Here is a 12,686-nt window from a genome sequence, read left to right on the forward strand (position 1 = left end):
CAACACTACTAAAAAAAGGGCCCTTTAACGACGGTATTTCCCGTCGTTAAAGGGGCATTTCCCGTAGTTAAAGGTCATCAATGACGGTATTTAATACCGTAGGAAGTTGTAGCTAAAAGTACCCGTCGGGAATTGATTAACGACGGGAAACAAAATACCGTCGGTAAAAGATTTTACCCACGGTATTAACTACCATCGTTAGTGACAATAACGACGGATTTAGATACCGTCGTTAATGATAGTAACGACAGTTATAGTACCGTCGTTAATAATAATAACGACAGTTATATATGCTACAATTTAGCATCGTTTAATTATTTAACGACGGCTTAGCATACCGTCGTTAATGGCGATGACGGTTTTGTATACCGTCGTTAATGGCAACAACGATATCACTTATCGGACTATATATATATATATATATATATATATATATATATATATATATATATATATATAAATTCATTAATGAATGCTAATAAAAACTAAAACATTATCCGATAATTCATGATAATTGTTTCTATATCATTAAACTTGATATCACAATGTCTAGTTATCATCCAACAAAATTAACATCTATTACATCAAAAGTATTCATTTATCTAAAGTCTTCCTATGCAAAATGTTGACATTCTCAAAAACTTCAAAAAGTCTATTTCCCTTCCAAGCTTCAATACCTGTAATAAATATAAAAAAAATGAGTATCACAATAAAAACTTTAACATAACTTAGAAATCTTTACATACAAACTACTGGAAATAGCAAACTTACTATAAATGATAGAAACAAGGTACAAAATTTATTTGGAAATGATGTTAAGGAACCATTAGTGAGAGAGGCTATGGTTATTCAACGAAAATGTGATTGTCCATATGTAGCAATAGACATGGCAATTATAAAATTGGAATGCAACGATGTTCATGTGAAGTCCAGTAGTAAGGTACAAAAATCTTTTAACTTTGTTGATCCATCAGTAACTTACCCAATCTACCTCCAATGAACGGTTAATATTGCAATTGCTATATGAAAACAATTGTGATAGGGTAGATGTACAGAAAGAAAAGTGTGTGACACATGCAGATCAACAATCAAATGTAAGCTATGACATGCATGTGAGCTGGGCAAAGCTTTTTTTTTAAAAAAAAAAATCAGTGAGCTTTATTCTATTTTGAAAAGTATTATTTCCTAACATGTAAAAGATATTACATATTCCATAACATTACAACAAAGTATGAAGAGTGTTTTAAAGAATACCTGTCAATTACTAAGATGAGCCTATTTGTTCCTCACCAATTGCTTTTGTGCCTATGAACCTTCATTCTATTGTTCTTCACCAATTGCTTGTGCGCCTATGAAGCATTTACAACTCAAAATGAACAAAACTATTCATTCTCATTATCAAGTAATAAACAAGAAATAGTAAAAAAAAATTAAAGTAACTAATTCAACCTTCAATAGTATTTGAAGCCGATGCATTCACTTGCGCATTAGGTGGTAAAATTTTCAACATCAACTCCTTAAAAGCTTTAAATTCAGATTCCATATTCCATATTATTCATTTTCTCACGTAGTGTGACATTCTCGTGATGAAGTTCTTGCTTTGACGCAATAGGTCCTCTCACATCTTTAGGCCTCACTCCTCCTCCATGGCCAAAAACATGATCATGTCGTTGAGGTCCAAAACATTTCTCAACAAGTTGAATATTTGATAAGGAAGAATCTTCTCGAACAACTTCATAAATATCATCCTTCAATAAGTTAAAAGATTTTGAAATCTATGATGAATCAAATATCATGTGAAGAAATGAATTAAAATGTTATATACTCACATATTTTTCAATTGCATCAAGATCAACAATATGGTCTCCCTTTTTTCTTATCTAAAAAAACATTGATGCAAAATCTGGAGGTTGTCCATCTTTTCCTCCCTATAAATATTAATAAGACACAATTTTATGTCTAAATTAATATAAAATCCTTAAAAAATATGTCTTACCATTTCATATGCCAATTGCCTAAAAGGTTTGCTTCCTGTTCGATGTGGCATAGATTTCAAGGATCTATTCTGTGTATTTGTTTTACTCATTTTCTGCAAATATATTAATATTAATATAATTTTATAAAAAATGCATTTAAATTTAAAAAATAATTTATAACATAAAAAAGATGGGATAAGAATAACCTGAAAACTTTCACTTAAAAAATATTCTTTAACCAACCATTTCCAATCTTGTTTATCCATTCCCTTGGGAACATTTTGTAAAACTTCTTGACGTGTTTTGCATGGTTTTACAAATTTGGAGTTCATCTCGCATCTCCAATTCTTCCATAATTGTTGCATATGTTTAAGGGTTGCCTCACGATATAGCTCAATATCATCATTTTTGAACTTATCCTGAAAATTTTTTGGTAAGCATATAATAGTGAGATATTTCATATAATAAAAAAATTGGTTAGTATTAAATATTTTAAGCACATGTTGAAATAATATGACATAACTTGTCTGTTAAAAGGGCATAAGATATTTCATATAATAACCATGCAAATTGTTTTATTTTGTGAAGATTCAAAACACAAAAATACGATTAAAAGGAACATCAATAAAGGACTACCTTGCAATAAAGGAATATTTCATATGATTTGTTTTGAGTCCAATCAATAAACTATGATATGGATACAATTCCATCCACGGTGGCAAAAATAAAGGACTACTTGCACAGATAATTCCATATATATGAAATTATATGCCAATATATATCATGATATGATGCATCTAAATCTTAGCTGTAGAAAGTATAAATCACATAGCTTTACAAAAATAAGCATAGATCAAGTCTCCTATAGAAATGCATCAAATCCATAACTATATAATAGGAACCTACATACATAATGATAGTGACACATTCAAAGAGTACTTCCCCTAAGAAATTTATAGGAAGTATTAAAGATTGGTAATAGACTCACCGTAACAGCAACCCACATGTGATTTTTAGCATCTTCACCAATTTTACACGCAAGAACTCGAACTGGGCATATATTTCCATCTCTTACAATTATACCCAAATGTCTTGTAAAGGCTTGATGATTCAACCCAACAGCTCGACCCATATAGAAATTTATAAGAAGTTTCTCTCCATTTTTCAATTTACACACAGTACCACACTTATTTTTACCTCGCTTGTTCAAATTTTGTTGAGTAGATGATTTGTCTAAACATGAAAATAATTAGTTTAGATTTACATGAAAATGATTTGTCTAAACATGAAAATATTTTTACCACACTATAAATTACTTTTTGATACCTTGGCTAGATTCCATTTGAGCTTGAGAATCTTCCACATGGTCAACTTGTTCAGACACACATTGCATATCGTTGTTATATGTGTTCACCAAAGAAGACTCATGTTCAATTGATCTAGAAACATGATTTTGTCCAGACAATCCTAAATGCCTTGTGTTTTTTCCACGACCTCGAGCTAAAGAACCTAGTGCTATAAATAGCTTCCTCTTAGTACCCAAAGATGAATTTTGAGAGTCCATGATCCTACAACAAATACATTATCATATTAGTTAAATGAAAAGAATAATATAAATAGAATCAAAGTAGTTTAAAACATTAACACTTACACAAAAGCAAATAAAGATTTATATTATTCTATCCTTAATTTTGATAAGCTTCGGGAATATCATCTATATTTGTAGGCATTGAATATCTCTTCGTCAACATATTATATGAGTATCAAGGAGATGTTTTTGTCACTATGTGCCAACCTTTTGAGGTATTATCTATCACATAAAACACTTGCGATGCTTGAGTGACCAATACAAAAGGTTCATTTGATTTCAAAATCCGTTGACAATTTACACTAACAAAACCATATTTATCCACTTTGATCCCTCTTTCTCTAGAATGCACATCAAACCATTTGCACTTGAAAACCACAATTTGCCTTTCACCAAGAAATTGTAATTCAATAATATGTGATAACACTCCATAATAGTCAATATTTTCTGCACCATAGTTCCCAACAACGAGAATACCACTATTTTGTGTCCTTAGGCCCTTGCTGTGCTCTTCAGTATGGAATTTATATCCATTTACTTTACAACATACAAATGACTTCCCATACTGTGTAGGCCCACATGCCAAAGAAAGCAGATCTTTCATTTTTTTTGGTTTTGTCATTTTTATGTAACCTCTCGACCTATCAAATTTGAAAGAAAAAAATTCTTACTCTCAAGATATAATTTATTAGTGAAAACAAAGACATGTATGTGCATTAAAAATCTCACTTACTCTAACTCTGAACCAGTTAATAAATTGTTTATCCCATTCCTCATCGGACAAAACCAAATGACTAGAAGCACGGATTTGCAAGTAGTCACTACATAGGAAATTTAGAGGTTAATCATAATTAAAAAAAACAATATGGAAGAATAAGTTTATAGTTTCATACTTGTAAAATGATTGAACTTCTTCACAATTCTTTAATATGTAGATGTGAGCTCGCTCTTGGTCAACACGATCCAAATTGCATGCTATTCCTGTTGATAACTCTTCAATGGATGAAAATATGGATAAACCATCATTACTTTCCATACATCCAAAATCAGATGTGTCGAAATATCTTGAGCATAAACTGATACACTCATTTGCTATATAACCCTCAGCAATTGATGCCTCTGGATGAGTTTTATTTCGAATATATGATTTGAAAGTACTCAACTTTTGTTCTATTGGATACATCCATCGATATTGAACAAGTCCCCCAAGCATAGCTTCCATTGCTAAATGAATCGGCAAATGTACCATGATGTCAAAAAATGAGGGTGGAAAAATCTTTTCCAACTTACAAAGTGTGATAGGAATTTGTCTTTCAAGTTGTTTCAAGTCTTCCATCTTTAGTGATTTGGAACACAAACTAGAAAAGAACATTGATAGCTCAACAAGAGCTTCATACACTGATTCTGAAAGTAATCCACGTGTTGCAACAGGAATAAGATATTCTAGTAAGATGTGACAATCATGACTCTTTAAACCTGAAACTTTGTTCTCCCTAACATTTATACAATCCGCAATGTTTGAACAAAAGCCATCAGGCATTTTTAATTGTTTAAGAAATAAACAAAGCTGATGTTTCTCACTAGAGGACAATGCGTAAGGTGTAGTGGGAAACTCAAGATCATCTCCTATTGCAACAGGATGTAATTCAGGTCTTATATTCAAGAGTTGTAAATCAAGACGTGTTTTGTGATTATCTTTAGTCTTGCCTTTAATATCCATAATTGTTCCAAGAACACTGTCACATATATTTTTCTCAATATGCATCACATCCAAATTATGCCTTAATAACAATGTTTCCCAATATGGTAGCTCAAAGAATATACTCTTCTTATTCCAATTATCACCCCGTTTATCATGAGATATTTTTGTCTTTCTAGTAGTATCCTTACTTAAGATTATGCCTTCCAAATCCTGAACTTGACTTAAAATATCTTTTCCAGAAAATGATTTAGGCGGCAATCTCATTTCAACTGTACCATCAAAGGAATGCTTATCCTTGTGCCATTTGTGGTTTAATGGGAGATAACGTCGATGCCCCATATAACACTCTTTACCACCATTTGTCAATCTCATTGAGAAAGTATCCTTATTACAACAAGGACATGCTAACTTTCCTTTTGTACTCCATCCAGATAAATTTGCATATGCCGGGAAGTCATTAATTGTCCACAACAAACCAGCACGTAAAGTAAAATTTTGAGAAGTTGATGTATCGAAAGTTTCTACTCCAGTGTGCCACAACTCAATCAATTCATCGATCAACGGTTGCAAATAGATATCAATTGCATCTCCACTACTCTCTGGACCAGGAATTAACATGGATAAAATGAAGTTAGACAAGTTCATACACATTGATGGGTTTAAATTATAAGGAATAAGGATCACAGGCTAAATGCTATATGTTGTTTTTGCATTTGCAAATGGTTGAAACTCATCACTTGCGAGACCAAGTCTCACATTGCGAGCCTCTGAGGAGAAATCTTTATATCTTTCATCAAATGATTTCCATATCATAGAATCAGCTGGATGCCTTAGAATTTCATCATCAACCCTTGCATCATTGTGCCATCTCATGTAAGGGGCAGTTTTTGAACATATAAATAACCTTTGCAACCTTGGTTTTAGTGGGAAATAACGTAATATCTTCTTTGGAATCTTCTTTCCATTAGCTTTGAATTGAGTTCCCCCACTATGCCTATCCTCCTTCCATCTAGATATTCCACACACTTCACAAAAATCCAAGTTCTTATGGTCTTTCCAAAATAACATACAATTATTTTTACATGCATCAATCTTTTCATAAGAAAGGCCAATATCTCTAATAAACTTTTTAGCATTAGAATATGAATCTGGAAGATCAGAATTTTCTGGTAATATTTCTTCCTTCAACAATTGCAACAACATGCTAAATGATTTATTTGTCCATTGTCCAACATTTTTTATATGAAGTAACTTTATTAATGCCAACAATTTTGAAACCCTTGATCCTTGGTACAAAGGTTCTTTTGAATCATTTAATAATCTATAAAAATTTTTAGCTTCATCATTTGGCTCCTCACTAATATTAGCACACTTTGAATCATCATAATGTGGATGTAAATCTCTTAGAAGATCTTCCATTAAGTGATCGTTATCATCTACTTCAGTTTCCGAATTGTGTATTTCCAAATCATCCTCTGGCTTTTCTCCATGATGATACCAAAATCTATAATTTTGAAGTATTCCATAAACAATCAAATGCATTTTAACAGATTCCCTAGACCCAAAATGTGCTTTTGCACATTTAACACATGGGCATCGAATTTCATTTGTTTCCCTTGTTCTTTCAAAAGCATAGTCTAAAAAATTTTCAATCCCCTGTCCATATGCTTCACCAAGTCGATCATTAATAAAATCCATCCATTTCTTATCGGGTGTCATTCTATATTCAAAAAGGTGGACAAATTTAACTATAAATCAGATTCAAGGATCCCTACTGCAGAAAATGAAGAGGAAATACAAGTAATCAGATTCTAAGGATCCCTGCCATAGAAAATTAAGAGAAAATACAAATAATCAAATTCTAAGGTTCTCTAACATAGAAAATGAAGAGAAAATACAAGTAATTAGATTCTAAGGATCACTATGATAGAAAACGAAGAGGAATACAAGTAATCATTCTAAGGATCCTTCCATTGAAATGAAGAGAAAATAAAAGCAGTAATAGAAATGATGAAAGACAAATTTCTCACCTGAAATAGAAGCTTGGAGATTGCCGTCGGGCTGTCGATCTCTTGATTTTCTCTGCGACGGTGGAACTACAGTGAGGAGTCGTCGTTGCGTGCTCAAATCCCTAGAGGTGGAAGGGGACACATAACTACAGGGAACTAACAATGTCACTGCAGGAATAGGGTTTCCCTGCTGCCCGCCGAACCTGCTAATCTCTTGAGCTCGACGGCAACAGTAGAACTCGAGGAGGATGAAGAGTCTTGTGCACCCTGCTGACCACCGGACCTGCTGATCTCTCAAGTTCAATATAAACGATAAAACGTGAGGAAGATGAAGAATCGCGCAAGCCCTGCTGCCGTCCGGACCTGCACGCCCCTGCTGCCCATCGAACTTGCACACCCCTACTGCCCGCCGGATCTGCTTATATCTTGAGCTCGACGGCAATGGAAGAAGACGAGGAAGATGAAGAGACGCGCGCGCAAAGGAGTTGGGGGAATTTGGGGGCTTAGACGTATATAGGTGGCAAAAATAAGGTTGGATGCATTTAGGGGAAAAAATGAGCGTGGGTTGGATTAGGACATGGGGTTGAACGCATGCGATTTGATGAGGGTAGATTTTAATGTTATCATTTTATTTTATTTGAGTCAAAAGTCATCTCAACCATTGGATTAGAAGATAGTTTAGTATCTTTAATTTGATTTATCACAATCATTGCATTGGAATAGGAGATAATTTTGTGTCTTCAATTTAATGTAAGTCTCACTTTTCAAAGTCTCTGAATTTTTTTCTTCTATTTTTAATAATTTTATATTTTTTATTTTTTATTATTTTTACAATTTTTTCTTAACTAGTTATAATGTTGCAATAACGATAGGAGAAAATCCCATCGTTAAAGATCTTACAATAACGACAGGAGGAAATCCTGTCGTTAAAAGCATGACATTAACGACCAAAATAGCAAATACGGTCGTTAATGCCAAAGCATTAACGACATGAATAAATACCGTCGTTAATGCATACACATCAACGACGGGCACTAAATACCGTCGTTGTTGAACCACCAATAACGACGGTATTTGATACCGTCGTTAAAAACAATTTTTCTAGTAGTGCAAGTGGTCGGTCAAGCAGAGCAGCAGAGCGACCAACCGAGCGAAAAGGCGAGCGGCCGAGTGAACTAGAGGTCGGCCAATTGAAAGATGCCGAGCGAGCTGGAGGCTGGCCGGGCGAAGAGGCCGAGCATGCTGGGGGTCGGTCGGGCGAAGATTATAAAGCGACCGGACGAGCACGCTTCCGAGAGACCGGCGCGGGCGAACAGCTGAGTGAAGTGACCAGTCTAGAGCTGAGCGAATCGAGGCCTGTGATAAATACAATTTTCTTGAAACAGATTTACCTTCCCCTTTGGCTGTGCTTCAAGGCTTTCTCGAGACGTCTATTTCCCAGGATACAACAGTAAACCATGATTCCACCAAGCACTGGTGGTTACGGCGAACTGAGTGGTACCTGAACTATCACGGGCACTTTGCCGAGCAAAAGTTTCACTACAAAGGAGGAGGGAACATAGGTGGAGAGCTTCTGCTGCTTTTCTATATGCATAACCTTTTGCCTGCGGTCGCAACCTTCTTATATAGGAGTTCAGACCAATGGGAGTGTTAATAATTGTTTAATGATCATTATTTGTTAGCTGTGTAAGGTCAATGCTTCACTCGGCTGCATTAATCTTTCTTTAATACATCCGTTTCACTCAGCTACATTAATCTTTCTTTAATGTATTCGTAACACAAGCAGCAAAAAGGTTTACGTGGCAAAATGTTGGTTGTTCCGCTTGGGCAAATTTTACCCAGATTGGTCCGATATTCGGCGCGCTCAGGTCTTACCCGCACACGAGTCAACATGGTTCAGTGCAATCCGGACCCTGGATTTGCACCGCCCCTATGCACCCGCGTGTGAGAGAGAACCTCTCCCCATGCATTTGTTCACATCCTCAATGCATGTGAATCAATATAAACCAATCTTTTTGCCTTGGAGCTCCCAATATACGACTAAATTCCCATTCATAATGGAGCTCCATGCCTCTTCCACCTCTTCTCCATTCACAAATCTCCAACACCGTACCCTGGATTTGCACCGCCCTGGATGTGAATCAATATAGTGTAATCCGGACCCTGGATTTGCACCGCCCCTATGCACCCACGTGTGAGAGAGAACCTCTCCCCATGCATTTGTTCACATCCTCAGTGCATGTGAATCAATATAAACCAATCTTTTTGCCTTGGAGCTCCCAATATACGACTAAATTCCCATTCATAATGGAGCTCCATGCCTCTTCCACCTCTTCTCCATTCACAAATCTCCAACACCGTACAAGCTAGAGGGGGTGAATAAATCCTTTTATGTCAATTGACTGTGTAGTGAAAAATTCAAGCAAATTTGATGACACATGCACAACACCAAGATTTTACTTAGTTCACCGCCTCCGAAGGTGGCTACTTCAAGGCCTAGTCCTAGTAAAACTACCACTAAACTTTCTATTTCTCAAATACTTTCCAGAGGCAGAGAAGTCACTTAGAAGATAACACAACAAGAAACAAAGATACAAATACAAATAAAAGGGAAAAATAACAAAGATTCATTGGGTCATTCCCCCACAGTGTGTATAGTCAGTGCAAATTAGTTGTCCTTTTGAATCTAGTTCTTGGGATCTCCAGTCAGCATAGGTTGGGTGCCCTCTGCACTGATCGCTGATAACGGCATCAAACCCATTCCTTGTGATGAGCTCGTAACTTACTCTCGATCTAACCCTTTGGTTAGCGGATCTGCTGGATTATCCTTTGACTTTACATAGTCAACAGTGATAACTCCCATTGAGAGTACTTGTCTAATGGTATTATGTCTATGACGTATATGTCGAGACTTACCATTATACAGATGGCTCTGTGCCCAACCAATTGCTGATTGACTATCGCAATGTATGCAAATTGCCGTCATAGGTTTCGGCCATCGTGGAATATCTTCTAAGAATTGCCATAGCCATTCAGCCTCTTCATCACTTTTGTCAAGAGCTACAAACTTAGATTCCATCTTGGATTTACTTATTACGATTTGCTTAGCATATTCCAGGAAATAACTGCACCTCCCAAAGTGAATACATATCCACTCGTAGACTTAGAGTCTTTTATATCAGATATCCAACTCACATCGCTGTATCCTTCGATCACAGTAGAATATCTCGTGTAGTGCATTCTATATTCACAAGTATACCTCAAGTACCTCAGTACTCTTGTTATCCCTTTCCAGTGCGCAACACCGGGATTACTCGTGTATCTACTCAGTTTACTTACAGCGTAGGTCAAGTCTGGTCGTGTATAACTCATCAGGTATATCATATTTCCAATCACTTGAGAGTACTCTATCTGCGAGATACTTTCACCTTGATTTTTTGATAGATGTTGACTCGTATCTATCGGCGTTCGTGCCAATGTAGTATCACTCTTAATAAATTTCTCAAGAATCTTGTCCATGTAATGGGACTGACTAAGAACAAGTCATTCTGTCATTCTAAGAATTTTGATTCCTAAAATCACATTGGCTAGGCCCATGTCTTCCATGTCAAATTTTGAGTTTAACATATCTTTAGTGGATTTGATTATCTTATCATTACTTCCAATGATAAGTATGTCATCTACATATAGGCACAAGATAACATTGTTACTCTCTGTTGTTTTCATGTAGACACATTTATCACATTCATTAATCTTGAATCCACATTTCTTCATGACATTATCAAATTTTTCATGTCATTGCTTTAGTATTTTTTTCATGCTATATAATGACTTCACTAATCTATAAACCTTGTTTTTCTATCCTGGCACATAAAACCCCTCATGTTGCTCCATGTAGTTTCCTCTTCTAGATCCACATTTAGAAAGACTATCTTTACATCCATTTGATGTATTTTGAGATTCTATAGAGCGGCAATAGCCAACAATACTCTAATGAAAGTTATTTTTGATATCGGAGAATATGTATCAAAGTAATCAAAATCTTCTTATTGTCAGTATCCTTTGATTACCAATCTAACCTTATACTTATCAATTGTGTCATCTGATTTCATTTTCTTCTTGAAAATCCACTTGCAACCTAGTGGTTTACTTCCCGGAGGAAGATCCACAAGTTCCCAAGTGTGATTTTGTAAGATAGATTCCATCTCAGATGCAATTACCTCTCTCCAGTGAGGTCCATCATGAGAGTGTACAATTTCTGAGTAACTTTGGGGCTCACTTTCCAACATGAAAGTGATAAAATTCTATCCGTAAGATTTTTCTACCTGAGCTCTTTTGCTCCATCTAAGCTCAACCTCCACTGGTTCCTCATCATCATCTTCACCTTATGTTTCATATGACCGCTTTGAGGAACTAGCATCCTCTCGGGTCTTATACGAAAATACATACTCGAAGAACGAGACATTCTAGATTTTATTATCGAGTTCTTGTGTATCTCTAGTATTTGTGATTCATATACAACAAACCGATAAGCACTGCTATTATGTGCATATCCAATAAATACACAATAAACAGTCTTTGATCCTATCTTAATCCGTTTCAGATCTGACACCAAAACTTCGACAAGACACCCCCACATTCGTAAATCTTTATAGGACGATTGTCTTCTATTCCACAACTCTTAAAGACTCTTATCTATTTTTTTCCAGGGCACCTTATTTAAAAGATAATTAGCTGTTAATATAGCTTCTCCCCACATGAATTTTGGCAATTCAGAGCTCAATAGAAGAGCATTCATCATCTCCTTTAGATTTTGATTCTTCTGCTCAGCAACTCCATTTTGTTGAGGAGTATAAGGAGCTGTTGTTTCATGTCTGATCTCATGTTCAGCACACAACTGAGCAAACGGTGATACATATTCACCACCTTGGTCACTTCGAACTACCTTAATCTTTCTATTAAGCTGGTTTTCAACCTCATTCTTATAGAGAGCAAATTTCTCTATAGCTTCATCCTTACTTTTGATAAGATACATATAACAATATTTTGTGTTATCATCAACAAAAGTGATTAAGTACTGATTCCCACCACGTGTTGGTATACCTTTGAGGTCGCACATGTTAGTGTGAATTAACCCGAGTGGTTCATTGCTTCTTTCAACATGTTGAAAGGATGACATTGTCATTTTCGCTTCTACACAAATCTCACACTAGTGTTTTGGGTCTAGGTGGAATGTAGGTATGCTTTGCATGTTTATTTATCTATGCAACACATCATAGTTAACATGTCCTAGTCTACTATGCCACAAACATGAAAACTCAAGTATATAAGTGGAAGAACTTTCATTTTTATTTATCTTAGGCCTAATCGCCATGACATTGATCTTAAACAGCCCATTAGATACATATTCC

General features: G+C 35.5%; 1 protein-coding gene across 1 annotated transcript; it reads right to left on the reverse strand.

The window, feature by feature from the left end:
- Positions 1-5,953: 5,953 nt before the first annotated feature.
- Positions 5,954-6,985, reverse strand: LOC122048146. The gene has a single exon (XM_042609747.1). It carries the CDS (start codon positions 6,983-6,985, stop codon positions 5,954-5,956), a length of 1,032 nt encoding a protein of 343 aa, XP_042465681.1.
- Between the last annotated feature and the right edge of the window lie 5,701 nt (positions 6,986-12,686).

Source organism: Zingiber officinale, chromosome 2B (genome assembly GCF_018446385.1).
Source record: "Zingiber officinale cultivar Zhangliang chromosome 2B, Zo_v1.1, whole genome shotgun sequence".
NCBI classification, from domain to species: Eukaryota; Viridiplantae; Streptophyta; class Magnoliopsida; order Zingiberales; family Zingiberaceae; genus Zingiber; species Zingiber officinale.